This window comes from Sceloporus undulatus, chromosome 2, assembly GCF_019175285.1.
Source record: "Sceloporus undulatus isolate JIND9_A2432 ecotype Alabama chromosome 2, SceUnd_v1.1, whole genome shotgun sequence".
NCBI classification, from domain to species: domain Eukaryota; kingdom Metazoa; phylum Chordata; class Lepidosauria; order Squamata; family Phrynosomatidae; genus Sceloporus; species Sceloporus undulatus.
In genome coordinates, this window is record NC_056523.1 from 60,631,059 (window position 1) to 60,646,933 (window position 15,875).

Consider the following 15,875-nt stretch of genomic DNA (forward strand, 5'->3'; position numbering starts at 1 on the left):
TTCTTTGCTGCACTTATTGCCCCTCCATAAGATTTCAAAAGAGCCTGATGGAGTGTCTTGTCGGATAAGTGCTGGTGCCTCCTCCAGCTGCGCTCTAGTCATTGCGTGGCCCGTTTCATTTCCCGAAGATCTTCGGTAGACCAGGCTTTTTTATTGGAAGCGGGCCGGCAAAGATGCTTAGGAGCGATACTGTGTATAGCCCTGGAAAGATCGTTATCCCAGATATCGGTCAAGGCATCAACAGAATTGCCGTCAAATCCAACCATAAACCCCTCTAGGGCTTCTTGGAACCTTTTGGGTTCCATCAGCCTTCGAGGGTGGACCATTCTAATAGGTCCTCCACCCCCGGGGAGGACTTGGGTAATTGCCTTAAGTCGCACCTCGACTAGGAAATGGTCCGTCCATGACAGAACAGAGGTATTACAAACCTCTGCCCACGGATTATCCCAATCCGTACTAAAGACAACATCGAGCATATTACCTGTGCAATGCATCGGACCCGAGACTAACTGGGACAGGCCCATGGCCATCATGGAAGCCATGATCTCCTGAGCTGCACCAGTCAGATCTTGTGAGCCGGCCACGAAAGGGATGTTGAGGTCCCCCAGGACAAGAAGTCTGGGAGACTCCAGCACCAGTTCCGAGACCAGCTGTGTCAGCTCGGCCCACGGGGTGGACGGTAGACCAACAGGATCCCAAGACTGTCCCTAGCCTTCAGGGTCAGGTAGATACACTCGATGAAGTCAGTTTTCCAGATGGGGTTCCTAGTCAAGGTAAGGGTATTTTTGTGGGCTATGGCAACCCCTCCCCCCGCCCACATGCCCTGGTCTGTTCCTTCACGGTATGCCCTTCCACGGGAAACAAGGCTGGCCCCCTCCCTGCTTGCCTTCCACCAGTAAGCAAAAACAGCTTTATTTAGACAGGATTTTAATGATCATGGGACAACTTTTTATATGAGGCATTTGTTATATGGGGTGGCTATCATGTTTTTATTGTGGTTTTAATGTTTGTAATTTTATATTAATAATTTGTTTTTATGTGAAGTTTTAATTGTTTAATTGTAACAAGTTTTTAATGTATTTTTGTTTGTGAGTCACCTTGGGTCCCTTCTGGGAGAAAGGTGGCATAGAAATTAAATAAAAAATTTTTAAAAGTCTCCATCAAGTATGCATACTATGATAAATTGATTTCTGTACCTACCTATTTGTATGCATGCATTTGTGAAAGAGAGAGGAATCAGTGCCATAATTCTGATGGCAACAAGTAAAATACAGTCACAAATTGAGTGTTCACAAACACAAACTAGACATTTCTTGGATCTGAACAACCATGGATTCCTGGAAACTATGGTGGTATTATAGTCGGAGTCCTTTATCAACCAGTCCAACCCCCGCCCCCCATTCCCACCCTAACACACGCCATCCTTTAGTACAATCTGTTCCATGTTTAATATTTCCTGCTTTTACTAATTCATATGAGGAAGTATATTTTAATTCCAGTTTGGAAATTTGTAAAAAAAACTATACACTTATTTGATTCTGCTTAAACTGTGAAGTGTAGTGGATTGGGGGACAATTGGCCCCACAGATGTTTTAGATTACGACTCAAAGTCTTTTACAACTGGCCATGCTTAGTGAAGCTGGTATAAGCAAAAGGCTAAAACAACTAGACTGGTAAAGGATTCACTATAACCTCTCAGTGTAATTTGTGTAAGTAGCAGCTTCCCATAACCAAAGATTTCAAATTGTAAGGTAATAAAGGCCTCCATGAAGCCAAAATTGGGTTTTGGCAGATGTACATGTTCAAATATCCCAGGCACAAAGGGAGTATAGCTCTATAATTTTTCCTAATTGCCTTTAGAGCCAGATTGCTACTTTCTCTTCCACAAAATCATAACTAAATTGTAGTCATAGGAATTAATTCCATCAGTGCTAATTTAGTCCTGTGGGTTGTTTAAAATACTTGGAACCAAATGCTATTCCCTTGCTATAAGATTTATTTGAGTGCTATTGGCAATGGAAATCCTCTTCCATGCACTGTAGCAATTATAATTACTGTGGGGACTGGTTAAGTACATTTTATTACAGTAACAAAAAAACTGTAACATCCAACAGAGTCTGCATGTTTAAAATATGCTACATTGTATACTAAATCTACCCAAGCCATTACTGTTTATAAATGGGAATAAATATTAGTCAGGCTTCACAGTTTGGCAAGCAGCTGCAGAAGTGGAGGTGGGATGGAATAGATAATGTTGAGGTGAAGGAACATTGCTAAAGGCATATATATATATCAAAATAACTGGGCCAGCAGAATCAATAAATGTTCAATTGTACCAAAGCATGACTCAGCCAGGTACAGCAGGGAAGAAATGCAAACTTGTTTGCCCCATTGCAGTGATACCCAAACTCTCTTAAGCTGAACTTTCAATTTAAAAAAAAAAAGCTCCCAGGATTTATCATAAATATGATACAATAAACTTTTTAGCTGGCAGCAATGATAAAACAAACTGTGCTTCTGGCACTGATGGTAAAACAAATTGTTCTGCTGGCACACTGGCAGCTATATCAATGGTGGATGCCTGGTGGGTGCTATGTCAGAAGTGGCAATGAATCAACTCTAGGTTTTAACCCAGGTTTTACAAGGGCTTCTGAAGGGCTATTCCTCCAAAAGGTCCATAATTTTGGATAGCTCCTTTCCAACTAACTCAGGTTGTATTTCCTGATCACTAACAGAGTTACTTTTAGCTAGAAAAAAGAGTCCAGTGGACAGACTTGCAACAAAAGTGATTAGCAAAGGATTTCAGAAAGAAGCCAGTAAAGTCCTTGACGTAAGAAAGGAAAGCTTCTGAAATACACTGCTGCACTAACTGAAGGGTGTGAGCTGGACACATCACAGAAAGGATAGATGAAATCTGGAAAATAAGCTCTAGTAACAGAAAATACCCTTGTATGTGTATTATGCTTGAACTGGAACTATCAAGCCAAGTAGGATACTTAGGGCAAATATGTGCTGGTTTGCCCCCATTGATCCTACATACTCTGATTTTATCCTTGTTGTTTTTGTTGTTGGGTGCCTTCAAGCTGTTTCTGACTAATGGCAACCCTAAGATGAACCTATCATGGGGATTTCTGGGTCTGAGAGTGTGTGACTCTGGTTTCCTGAGTCCTAGTCCAGTGCTCAAGCCACTATACCACACTAGCTCTCAAGCTATCCTTACTGTTCTTCGTCTTCCTGCATTGAGCAGAAAGGTGAAGGTAGTTGGGTAGTTCTACTTGCATTTGCTTGAGTTCAAGTAGAAGTAGCTCTGTTGTCAAGGGCCCTGGTTTATCAATATTCCTGATTACTCAGGTGGCTCTATTTCCATTCAAGCAAGGAAAGAGATTGAACTTTATAATCCACTGATCTCCTTTATAATCCACCACTGATGTCTCTTATGAATTTGCAGCAGATCTTATGGGCTGCTACTGTGAAGGTGGCAACTTTGAATGCAACAGATTTAGAAGGATTTGCCCACAGGTCATAAATAATATCAGCCAACATCCAACCCAACCCCCCACCTCAAAAGTTCTCCCAAAAATGTGTCCTGGAGTCACTATATAATGGACTGTGTAATAAATACTGAACTACATCTTCTATCTCCCCAAACACTCCCCATAGCTACAAACATAAACACATAGCTGTTCTGTATAGAGGATCTCTTTATACCTTCCCTCTAGCTGAGTGAATGGCATTGTTTCAAAGTGGAGGAGAGTAAAGGCTTTTCTAAGGGCAGCAAAGCTTACATCTTAGGAATATTTAGGAATATTGAAAATATTTGCTTTTTGGAAAGCTGTACATTTGCTGTTGGTCAGCAAGCACATCTTCATAAAAAGGAACCTCAAAGATAATATCGCTAAAAAAAATTGTTCTTACAAATTAAAGTCTGAGCATTTTCAAAATAAGATTGGGACAATGAAGACCAATAATGGGCCCATCCAACCTGAGCATGTTGCTCAGTGAAACATAGTTTTGCTAAATTGCTGTCCTCCAGGCTCATCAATCTTTTCCTATAAAGTATAGATGCTTCATGGGTTCTTGCCATAATAGGATGAAGCTCAACTTTGAGCCTTAGCAACAAGGAATGTACCCCTGGGGTATGTGCCAGCAGTTCCTTCAAAAACATATTATGTACAGTATCAACTGCTGCAGTCTGACTCGATTCCCATATACCCTACTCCATAGAGCAGTTGAGGCAATGCTTCGGCTATCAAGATTTTTAGATTGGGCCTACCAAGGAACCTTCATTGATCTTTTCAAAGGTTAGTATTACCTTTGATGTGCTCCAGGCAAAGATGTTTTAATGTTCTAAATGAAATTTCTGGTTTCCAATACATTCCCAGAAATTTTAAAACTGGGGCATTGATCAATCAAATTACCATCTAATTGCCATTTATGAAAGTGCTTCATCTTCAAGAAGATGATCACGTTTGTTTGGAATAATAAATAACCATATTCTCCCAACTGCAAACCCTACCTAAAGTCTCCTCAATCGCATCTGGGTGATTGATAAAAGGGCCTAATCATCAGCATACAACATTTAGATCTTTCTGTTTCCAAGGAAACAATCTGGAGAATTTATATCAGAGATTTTTCATATAAAAATTAAACAGAAAAGAGAACAATAAGCAACATTGCATATTACCTCTTCTGTTGTTGACTTTGCTAGAAAGTATATGCTAGACAAACCTGCACTATTAAATCAGTGTGGAAATAGAGTTGCTGCAACAACAACAACAACAAAACAAATAGGCATATCCTGTTATGTTAGTGTGTATCAATTTCCCCCAAAGGTTCTGTCTATCCATTGAATAAAATGCTGATGCACAATCCACAATGACCACATATAAACCTCCTCCTGGTTGTATCAGGCTTTTATGAATCGAATTCCTACCATGCCAAAATCCAGCCTGTTCTTCTGTTATGATGTCATTTTCCTCTGCCCTGATTTGGAGCTTATTCAATAGGGACCTACCAATATACTTTTGCTCTCACCTTTTGATGCAAAGGAACAATAATGATGGAGTGCCATAATTACAGCCTGTTTGAGCAATTACAGAATGTTTATCTGACTTTTGTAAAAAAATAAAAAAAATCCTAAAACTATGTACTAAAGTTACTTGGAGTTATATAGATCTCTAATGGTGGTGCTAAGGGGATTTCTAGAATGGTGGAACAGTTAGAGTGTGTGTTCTCTCTCCTCTTCTGTTGCTAAACACAGAACACAGTATCTTTACAAACAGGATCTTAATTAGAGGCATATCTTTATCTAGAGAGATGATCCAGATAAAGCCCTCCTTGCTTATTCATCTTCACTCAGAATTAGACCTCAATAAACACCTTTATTCACATGCTAACTACCTTTAGAGATAGTGGTATGCCTCTAGCACATGCATGCAGACACTGATACACAGGCACAGACACACAGAGGAAGAACCCTGCTCAGTCACATTATACTTCTAGTCCTGGGCAATCATCTAAGCATGCTATACAGGCAGTGGTGTTCTCATAAAAATACTATTAGGGGTTGAATGAATAGTGTTTTCCACCACAGACTTTTGCTCTACAATTGCCATTGCTGTCTGGAAGCATCTGGAGGTGGAGATGGACATTCTAAAATGGGGTGGAAGTGATCTGAAACACATTCACTGTATGCAGTGTTTTCTTTCTTCCCAGTCACTACTACAGCATTATATCTCTTACTCTTCTTCTGAGATCTTTAGGTATGTAGTGAAAGAAAGAGCTTATACAGAGAAGACACTATCGTGAAATTAGATAATCAGACCAAAGTGACATTTCACTTGGACTCTCAGGGTTGTGTTGTGGGGCTCATCAAACAGGAGTTTTCCTATCCATAGATTTTTATACAACATAACTTACCATTTTTACAAGCAAACTTTATAGAGATCTTGCTACCATTAGCACTTTCATTTACAAGAAAGGCATTTTTCACTTACCTTGTAAAATACAGAAACATATGGTTATTCCTTTTAATGATGGAAGACCCCAAATGTCTCAATAAAACACAGTCCTCGTGGCACTGCTTATTTCACCCACAGCCATTTACCTGTTGTTATCAATAAACTTGCAACATGGTTAGTAGAAGGGTAGAAAACAAAGTCACCTGTAGTGCAATTGTTGTGTTCTTTGCAGGATATTTCCCCACCAGTCCTTGTTCTTTCCGTTTCTTGAATTTCCTAAAGTAGTCCTGTATCAGGAAGGTGGCATAGAACTTCCCCACGGTTACCTCATCATCTAAATGAACAGACCAGACAGATCTCTCCCAAGTCAGCACATTTCATTAATAGCCAGTAAATACTTTTATTCTAATTCAGGAAAACAAAATGTTGCGTGCTACGAGCACAAGGGTTTTCTTATAATAATGCAGCGTAAAATCTAGCATAAAGCAATTTTAGCAGGCAGGCTAGGCTAGGCTAGGCTAAATTTTAGGAGTAGATGGGCAAGATTCTGCTTAAGAAAGTAAACAGATTGTTTTATTAAAATTCAGAAAGGGAAGAATGTAATTTAGAATGCCAGTATTTAAGTGGATCGGAAATGGCAACACATCACTTTCAACCAGTGTGTTAAAAGAGCAGAGTTAATGAGAGGGGTTGTGTGGATTGTTGGATCTGGTCTCTTTCAAGCTAAACAGATTCAAATATATAAAATTACTATTATTTTTATCTGGCCTATCAAACTAGGTTATAATTTTCTTTCCTTCCTTGAATACCCAACAGGATATTAATATGTGTATATTAAATAATGTGTCAAATCAGGTTTTAAGGGCAAATGGTTCACTGATAACTCTCCATTCAGCTGAAGGTCCTGCTTGATGGGTTCTTTAAGGAGATTTGACAATACTGTGGGACAAGATTGAATACCCTCCATTGCCAGTAACTAGTTTCAAGTAACTGTAAAAATAGAATGCAACTCTAGGTATACTTCTGATGAAAGAATCCTACTAGTTTTAGTCAACAGACAATGAACAACTATTCCATTTTTACTTGCTCTTTTAAAATTTTGTTCAAAAGAGGGAAATTGAGAGGGAAATACAGAAAGCCTTATATGGTGATGCTGCCTGAAACCTGCCATAAAATTCTGGGAATGTGGCAGCATGGATACACAATAAAATGTTGGCAAAGAAGGCCCCTAGTTTGATCATTAGTACCAGTCATCATTGTTAACTGTTCATTTCAAAACTAAATACTGCTACATAGGAAAAATATGTGAATAACCTTGCTGGATGTGGCCAAAGGCCTATTTTGTCTAGCATTCTGTTCCTATACAGTGGCCAAAAACTTCCCTAAAGGAAGTCCATCAGCAGAACAGGAGGACAACAGCACTCTGTCCCACACTCCTCCATCCCAGCAACTAATATAAAGAGGGAAATTGTTCAAAAATTGCATGGGCTAATTTTTACATTTATATGAGAGAATTAGATTATAAAAATATCAGTCTCACTATGGGAGACTGTTAACTCTTGAATCTTATTTATCCTAACTGACACTTTATGTAGGTATCTTTTTGAAATCCCTTCTATTAATATAACCAAACACTGTCTCTTTCTTGTACTGATTTCAGGAGGATTGGGGGAGGGAGAGAGATCACTGCTTAGATATTATATAATTTATAAAACAAACTAGGGGGGTTATACACCGCCATTAAAGTACGCGCAGAGCATGTACTAGGGTTAGGGAGGTGCGGTGCTTCCGCACCTCCCTAACCCTAATATGCGCTCTGCGCGTAAAAAATGACAGCGATGTCCTCGCTCTGCGCCAGGGCGCCTAGTGCACCCTTAGTGCGGACCAGGAAGGAGCTCCATTTCGGAGCTCCTTCCTGGTTTGCGGCGCCGCTTTGCGTCGCTCGGTGCAGCCTTCAGACGGCTGCGCCCAGCGAAGCGAGGGAGAAAGGGGCCAAGTGGCCCCTTTCTCCTTCTCCCCGCTGCCGTGGGGTGTCCTTGGGGTTTGAAGCCCCAAGGACACCTCTTTTCAGGCTGCGGGGAAGCGGTGTTTTGCCGCTTCCCCGCAGCCTGAAAAGCGGCGGATCGGGGCCTCAGCGGCTGCCGTTCTAGCAGCTGAGGCCCCGATACACCCGCCTTTGATTTAAAATAGCTTGGATGGGAGCCCAGTCTATTCCAAGCCATTCTTAAATAGCATCATTGAGCCTGCTCTCACTATATGATACAAGCCTTCTCAAAAGTACTCAGGTCCATAGACTTCCATCAGTTACAAATGAGAGCTTAGGGGGTCCCATACTTCAAGATTCAAAAGTCCAAACAAGAAAAGGCCAGTTTGGTTGGTTTGGGTATTAGCACCATAAAAATTTAGCTACATCTTGGCAGAGGCATTTTTCAGATATAGTATGAAGAATTTGTCTTGGATATAGTTCTCTTAGCAAATTTCTTTTTTAAAAGGCTATAATAGAATTAATTACTTCTTTGTATACTTATCTGCTTTAACACAAGAATTCAGTTGAAAATTCTGTGTATGCTCCACTATGCAAAATAAAGCCCTGTGTAAACTGAATTCTTCAGATTTTCAATGTCACAAAGAAATCATACACGCAACAGAGGTACATGCATAGGTCTGTTGAAAAATCCCTGTACACATAGGAACTCCTGAAATCATAATGTGTTCCTAGATGGGGGCAGCTGCCTATGTGAACCAGTCCAGTCTACTTATATTCACATAATAGATCAAAAAGTACAATAGTTGTGCACCATAGTTTGAGCATATCCGCACAAGGCTTTCTTGACATTTGTTGGCCGGTGCATGAAGTCTGATATTTGCAGACTTAGAGGGGATATGCATTAATTCCATTTTAGATTAATGGTACATTTTCTGTTATGACAATTGTTGTGCTATGCCCATCACCAAACTCCTCCTCAAAAGGTCCTTCCCATCCTTATTATTATTTCCTATGAAATACATGACCAGCAGTAAAAAGGAAATAATATCTAAGATATGGTTTTTGGAGAACAAACAAACAACAAACAAAATGAGGCTAAACACTTTCTATTATAGTGATGGACATACTTACAGTATGTCTTACATTAGCCCCTCATACTGTACAATTACTTTCTGTACAGCAGTGGCATGTGTAAAAGTGGATAGACATACAAATCACATCTGCAGATCTGCTACTTTGGCTTGTGCCTTCCTGGTTGTAGTTAAATTTCTTTGTGTGCCAAAAGGACATACGAGATATTTCAGAGACAAACATGGATACAAAATCTGTCTGAACCATTTTTAACTTCTTACATTAGGCACAACAGACATAGCTGAATACATGAAGGACAGCAGCCAAGCAGAGGTGATCATACATTACACAGAAGTGAAATCAACATGAAAGGGAAATTCAAAGGAATGAATTTCTGCAAAATAGATTCTGGAAGATAAAGAGTATCAGGTGAGCTTAGGTGTGCTCTGAAGGATTAAGGATGGGAATTTTAGAGGCAATTTCAGAGTTAAAAAAGGAACATGGACTTCAGTGGCCTTTTTGTACTCTTTTTCTTTTATATTAGCAGCGTTAATTTATGTTAAATTGCAGTTTTTTTAAAAAAATAACTTGACATTTTAATCTGACATCTTTTTCCTATTATTAGTATATGAAGAAAATAAATTTTAAAGATAGTATTGATTTAGTATGTTAGTATCTGTTTTCTTTTCTCAATTACATATGCTTATCAGTGAGGAACAACAATTGTTTTTTTCCTGAGCCATGACATTCCATTTTAAGAAGTATGATACACCTGTTTAAGAAGTGTGATACACCTAATTGAATGAATGAAATAAGCTGCCCTACATAAATTTTCAGTTTGGCCACTTCAAGGATTTATATGTATATAATGCTTTTCATTCTAAATCTGGACTCTTTGGTTCCATTAAAAATTAAATAGTCCAGTCTATATTGTCTTCCTTAGTTATGATGCTGCTTAAATTGAAGCTGTCATGTCTTATGTAAGAATCAGCAGGTATGCCTTTCAGCATTGCCAAAACCACAAAATTTAAAAATGAATGGTTCTTGTCTATTTCTTTTTCACAGTAGTCTCTGCTCTGCAAGAATTTGGCTACAGTTATGAAATGCTTTTTACATTGTGTTAATACAATTTGGCAGTGTTTTGTTTTCTGCATTTTAATAGCATATCCTTTTACTTTGATCTAAACAATGACACTGCATGTCATTGTCAAAGGTTATGACCATTAAAAACATTAGCACAGCTGAAAATCAATATTCACTCTGTAAGCAGCAATGAAATGAATCTGAACTTTAAATTGCACTCTGAAGAGGAAGTGTATTACAATTATGTCTAAATGTATACTCAGTAAGGCCTCTCCATGTGCTTAATTTGGGCAGGCATGGCTTGCTATTCTGAAGCATGCGTCTGTATTTCAATAAAAAGAAGGGGAATCAACTTGGCCAGAGGCAACACTAATTCCATGCCACCACCCTAAAACAGAATTGCTTCAGAATATTCTGAAAAGACTGATAGTTGAAAGGAATAGAGGCTGCAGAAAAAGCTCAAGCACATAGTTACAACAATAACAAAAGCAATTCATCTAGGCCATGCAAGCACTTAGGTAGAAGGCTAGAAAACAGCAGAGTAGAACACAGAGATTTTGTTTTAAATGTGCAGTATCCATTCTCTCTTGATAGCTGGGTTTTCTTGGATTTTTTGGGCATCATCCCATCCCCAGTCAGAGCTGTTTAACTGCAAATGGCTCCCTCCAGCAACCAAGCCAACACTTCTTCTTGAATCATGCTGAAGAGAAGAGTAGGGCAGCCAGCATGCGTGCTGTCTTGCCTACAGACCAAGAATGTCACCTTTAGAGAGAGATCAGTCACCACCACCATCAGGAATGAGATCTTGACAGTCTTACTTCCAAACCTGAGCACTCTGGGCCGTCTTGAAAGCTGTGATAACACTATAAAAGTACAGTGAGCTATAAAAGATATCGTATAACGAACTGAAATGGATTGATTGTTTGGATGTCTGGGTTGGGACTGAGATGGATTAGGTGCTATGAAGCAGATCCTGCACTTTTAAAACATGAAAAGCAAGTCAGAACATCACTTACAATCAACAGATTACCACTGTTTTATATTAAAGACAAATATGTATGTGTGTGTTTAATACATTTGTACATAAATGTTATTAAAATATTAGCTATGTCATATCTTACTCAGTTATAACTCTCCTAGTTAGTTAGTTCAAGCAAATTAATTTTTAAAAGTTAAACCCAAGCCTTTTCGGTTTAGCAAAGCATTATTGTAAAACCTGGTAATTGAAAGTTTATACATAAACTGGTAATTTAGAACCATGATATTTTGAATTTCTCAGAATTACATCTTCTTAAAATTAAACATTTTTCTTAACAGAATACTGTGCTCTTTCCTTTCAAGCAACCCATAATACAAAATGAATATCTAAAAATATCTCCATGTACTTTGTCACTTGACTAGCATTAGCATTCTGCTTTGAGTGTCACAGTATTTTTGAAACCTTACCAATATGTAAGTATTAAAATATAGAAAACAACTGTATTATTATCTCACTAACCGCCAGCAGGGGGAACAACTTGATCCAGGAGCTTCATGCTAGTTTTCTTCCAGATTTTCTTTATAACTGCCCTGAGTTCTTCATTTGCTTGCTCTAGATTTCCTATGGAGAAAAGAAAAGAGAGAGAGAGAGAGATTTGGGGGGGGGGGAGAGGAGATAGGACAAAATTGATAAGGTTATATTTTCTGGATACTGAAGGAATAGGCATTAAAAGTGCAATTCCATTTCATGTTGTCACATTAACTAGGGCTGAGTCAAAATAGCTCAATGTGGTTCCATAAAGGTTCATGAAACCACTCTCACTATTCCTAGTATTAAAGCAGATCACACTGGAAGCTTAATGTTATTTCACTGTTGGCTATTTCACCTGAAGCAAACTACATTAGATGCTTCAGGACAACAGATCGTTCCTTTAACATTTCACCACAACCTACTTCAACATTTGCTGCCTAAGATAGTTTTCTCACTCTGTGTAGTGCTAACACAGATTCTTCTATCTGCAGAACCCTATAAATATGATATATCTGTCAATTATATATGAATCATACCCATAACAGCATTTCCAAATTTTCAGAGACACTGTTAGAAGGCTGAGGAGACCTATACTGGATAAATGAAACTACTGTAAACATTTGAAAAAAAAAGCTTCTAGACCTCTGTTCTTATTTAGATATGTAAATCTACCTCAGCATATACTCCTCATGGAGTTTTAGTTAAAGGACCAAATATGAGCCTTGTCTGGATACAATGGAAAAAGGAGTTGACATATGTTAGTTCTGCATTGTGTTTGGGAGTCTCTAAGGTGGAATCCCCAACGAGGCATGTTCACTGGAACAGTGGTCATAACCACAAAGGAGTTTCATCATACACATGAAATTATTGTATCATAATTACAGTTACATGTGAGAAGATGACCTGGCTTCAGATACAGCTTTAGTTGCAGTTTGTTTCTTAATTACTGAAAAAGCACTATCAAGAATCTCAGACAGTTGACTCCTGCAAAGAAAGTTTACATTTGCACAAAACAGAAAAAGCAGAGACTAGTTCTCAGCCAAATTGGATAGTACAAGATTGCAGTCAGCAGTACTGCATTGCTTTGGGCAAATTTTGTCTCTTCTCCATCAGAGGAGAGTCAACAAGACAACTCTGTATACCAGATTTGACAGTACAAGAGATTTTGCCTTATAATGTGTTTGACAGTACAGGAAAAGATTTTCCCAGAAGCCTGGGATTTGGCTCTAGTAACTCAGTTGGGAATATTAAAAAAGAACTGTGTGTGTAACCTTTTACACTTGGAAAGTCCACAGGGGTGGCCATGAGGTGCATCAACTCCATAATACCGAGTAATAATATCTGACAAGCAAAAATAGATAGTACTTGGAAAATATGCATCTTATTCTCTTACCTTCTGTTTTAATCTTCAGGGCTGTTCTTACTAAAGCAAATAAAGTAGCATTAAACATAACTGTTCCATCACTGTTTAGGGGCATGTTCATGGCTACCAACCGCTGCAGATGTTTAAGAAATAAGCACATACAAAGAAATCTCAGTTTATGTTTGTCAGGCATTAGGGAGGAAATTATACATTTGAAGAAAATAAGATAAAATGCAAGAAATCACAATGAACTGGCCATACCAGGCAAATGATTTATCAGCCCTCTAGCTACCAGCTATGCCTGTACACAGAACTGAGAACTTCTGCCTGATATAAGTTCAAAATCTGTTGTGTCACTATGTGATTTATGATCACCACAGAAACCTAGAATAGATGGTGGGAGCTCTGTACATTCTCACTCTCTCTCTCCCATTCCCCACTCCACATATGAATGAATGAATGATTCACTAGGGCAAATGTTGAAGAAAGCACAGGCAAAACTGAGCACATTTAAGCCTGATGGCTTTTAACTTATTCAGCTTATGTTCATATTTAGCTCTCCCATAAAATCAGTAAGAAATCAGTGTGCAGTTTTTGCTGGATTCACCAGTGCGCCCCCAGAACTAGTATATGGGACTGAAGAATGATAAAAATGGCACTGTGGGATACCAAGTCTGGATGCCCACCCTTTCCTTGTGAGCTTTGTCCCAATTAGCACCAGCTAATCTTGGAAATCTTCCTTTTAAAAAAAAAGAGGGGGATGGTTTAGATTCAGTGCTAAATCGTGGCTTGGCGTTATGTGAATATGCTTTGGAATTATATACTCCCTCCTCATTTCATATACTCTGAATTTCTTATTTAGCACAAGGCTGGGTCACATTTCCTTTCCTTTCCTTAATGGAGCTCTGTTCAGAATACTCCCACCAGGAGAAAGGGGAAAGGAAATATTTGCCAGTTAACTCCCCACTTCCCCACCCATCCTTCCCCCATCTCTTCTTCACCAGTAGCTTTCCCACCATACATGTAGGGCTGCAGTGGGAGGACAAAAATTAGTAAAAATTGCCTCCTTCTCCATTCCATCAGTGGAAATATTCTGCTGGATTGAAAACCTCCATCAAATGGATCTTTCCTCTATGGAAGTGAAACCTTGCATACAGACTAAGGAGATTATCACACCCGGTTTTTAAACTGCAATTTCATTGGGATAGAAGTGGCATCAGCAATGCTAATCACACGATGTCACTTCCCTCTCATAGCTGCCCCTTCCCTGACCCATTCCTTTTCATTCACGGCAGAAACTTTTAAATGGGTTACCAATTGTGCAATGCCCCAAGTGCAAAAAGCCATTCCCAGGGCATCTGCATGATTGACAGTCACGTGGTGTCACTGTCCCTTCCCTTTTCCCTCCTCCTCATTTTAGCCCTCCCTTTTTGTATAACTTTGGGGCTCCGAAGCCTTGATATATTTTTTAAATGTTTTAAAAGGCTTAGATCAGGGCTGCATAGCTCCATAATTGTTGAAAAACAGTTTGTTTGTTTTAAACCTAAAGGCATGCTGGCTAAGGCATAAGGGAGGGAGAGAGGGGTTCAGGGATAGGATGGGAAGGGAGAATGATGCTGGAGCCCTGGTCAGGCAAATGGAAGAATGATGGTGTTACCTGCTCTAAAACCGCTATATTGCCATTTGATTTTGGTTTGAAGGACTGCAGCACAAAAGGGGCTGGTGTGATAATCTCCTAAAACAAATTTAGCTACTACATCTGAATTGGCACATTATGGCTTGCCTTTGTTCTCCAAAAGCAAACCATCAATTGCAAACGATGGCTTCTTCCCCAAAGAAAGTACATTCAGCCTGCGCCATACACAGGCTTCCCATACACAGACTTGAGGTCACACGGACGGAAAGCCACATTTAGATTATCAACCTATAAATGGGGCTTGAGCATGCACAGTAAAGCAAGTGTCCACTGTAAATAACTGAACTGGTGTGTGTGTGTGTGTGTGTGTGTGTGTGTGAGGTGGGGGGAAAACACAAGGCTTGTTCAAGCAGTGCAGGGGTGGGAGTTTACAGATGATTTCAGACTGCAACTCTCAGCATCCCACCACTGACTATGATTAATGAGATTTGCAGTCTCATGTCTGGAGGTTCACTTGTTTCCCATTCAAATCAGACCAAACCAATTGTGTTTTTCTTTTCCCATTACAACTGAAGCCCAATAAAACAAAACAAACATTCTACCACAACATAATTGTATCATGACAAAAATGCACACATTGTTCTGCTCCACCTAGATTTTCATGAGCTGGAATGTTTTACATCCATAAACTAGTTCTAGTTGGCACGTACCTGTATAAACAAGGCTTTTTTATTTCCTTAATAGCTGGACAGGAAGTCAATCTGGACTTTTCAGAACTCCCTGTTTCTACTACATTGTTCTAAATTACTGAGCTAAGGCAAGAATAAGAGTTGTGACAATGTGTATCTGATTTCAAAATGGGCTTGTGGGAAAATGTGATTATAACAATGGTGAATCTAGTTACTTGAATGCACAGAAATGTTATCACTAGCAAATGACATTGAATTTGCATGATCAATTTAATTTTTTTCAAATTTATATTTTGTGTGTGGATCAGATTCTGGATGTTTTATCAACCACATTTATTTATATATTTATTTTGTAGTATTTCCCCCCTTTATCATGTATACCACCTTGTTCGACATTCACCCATAAAGGCAATCTATACTGAATTTCAAATACGTAAAGAAATATCTACATAAAGTCAGAATGTCCTACCTTGCAGGCAACTCTGTGAGGGCACAATTTACCAAAACCAAGAGGAGGCTGTATGCGTCGCAACAAGGTAACAACATCAAGGTGCTTTATTCTTCCCCTACAAAAGA

The 15,875-nt window shown here is 39.1% G+C and overlaps 1 protein-coding gene across 13 annotated transcripts in view; it reads right to left on the bottom strand.

Annotated features, from left to right (window-relative positions):
- The window catches only part of CACNA1D (calcium voltage-gated channel subunit alpha1 D), a 319,633-nt gene that overhangs the window by 47,801 nt on the left and 255,957 nt on the right, over positions 1–15,875 (bottom strand). For all 13 annotated transcript variants that reach the window (XM_042448733.1, XM_042448732.1, XM_042448729.1 and 10 more), the window contains 4 exons: positions 15,769–15,865; positions 13,005–13,107; positions 11,600–11,701; positions 6,164–6,294 (listed from right to left, as the gene is read on the bottom strand). In XM_042448733.1, the coding sequence (XP_042304667.1) occupies positions 6,164–6,294; positions 11,600–11,701; positions 13,005–13,107; positions 15,769–15,865 (433 nt within the window). The remainder of the gene's footprint in view (positions 1–6,163; positions 6,295–11,599; positions 11,702–13,004; positions 13,108–15,768; positions 15,866–15,875) is intronic.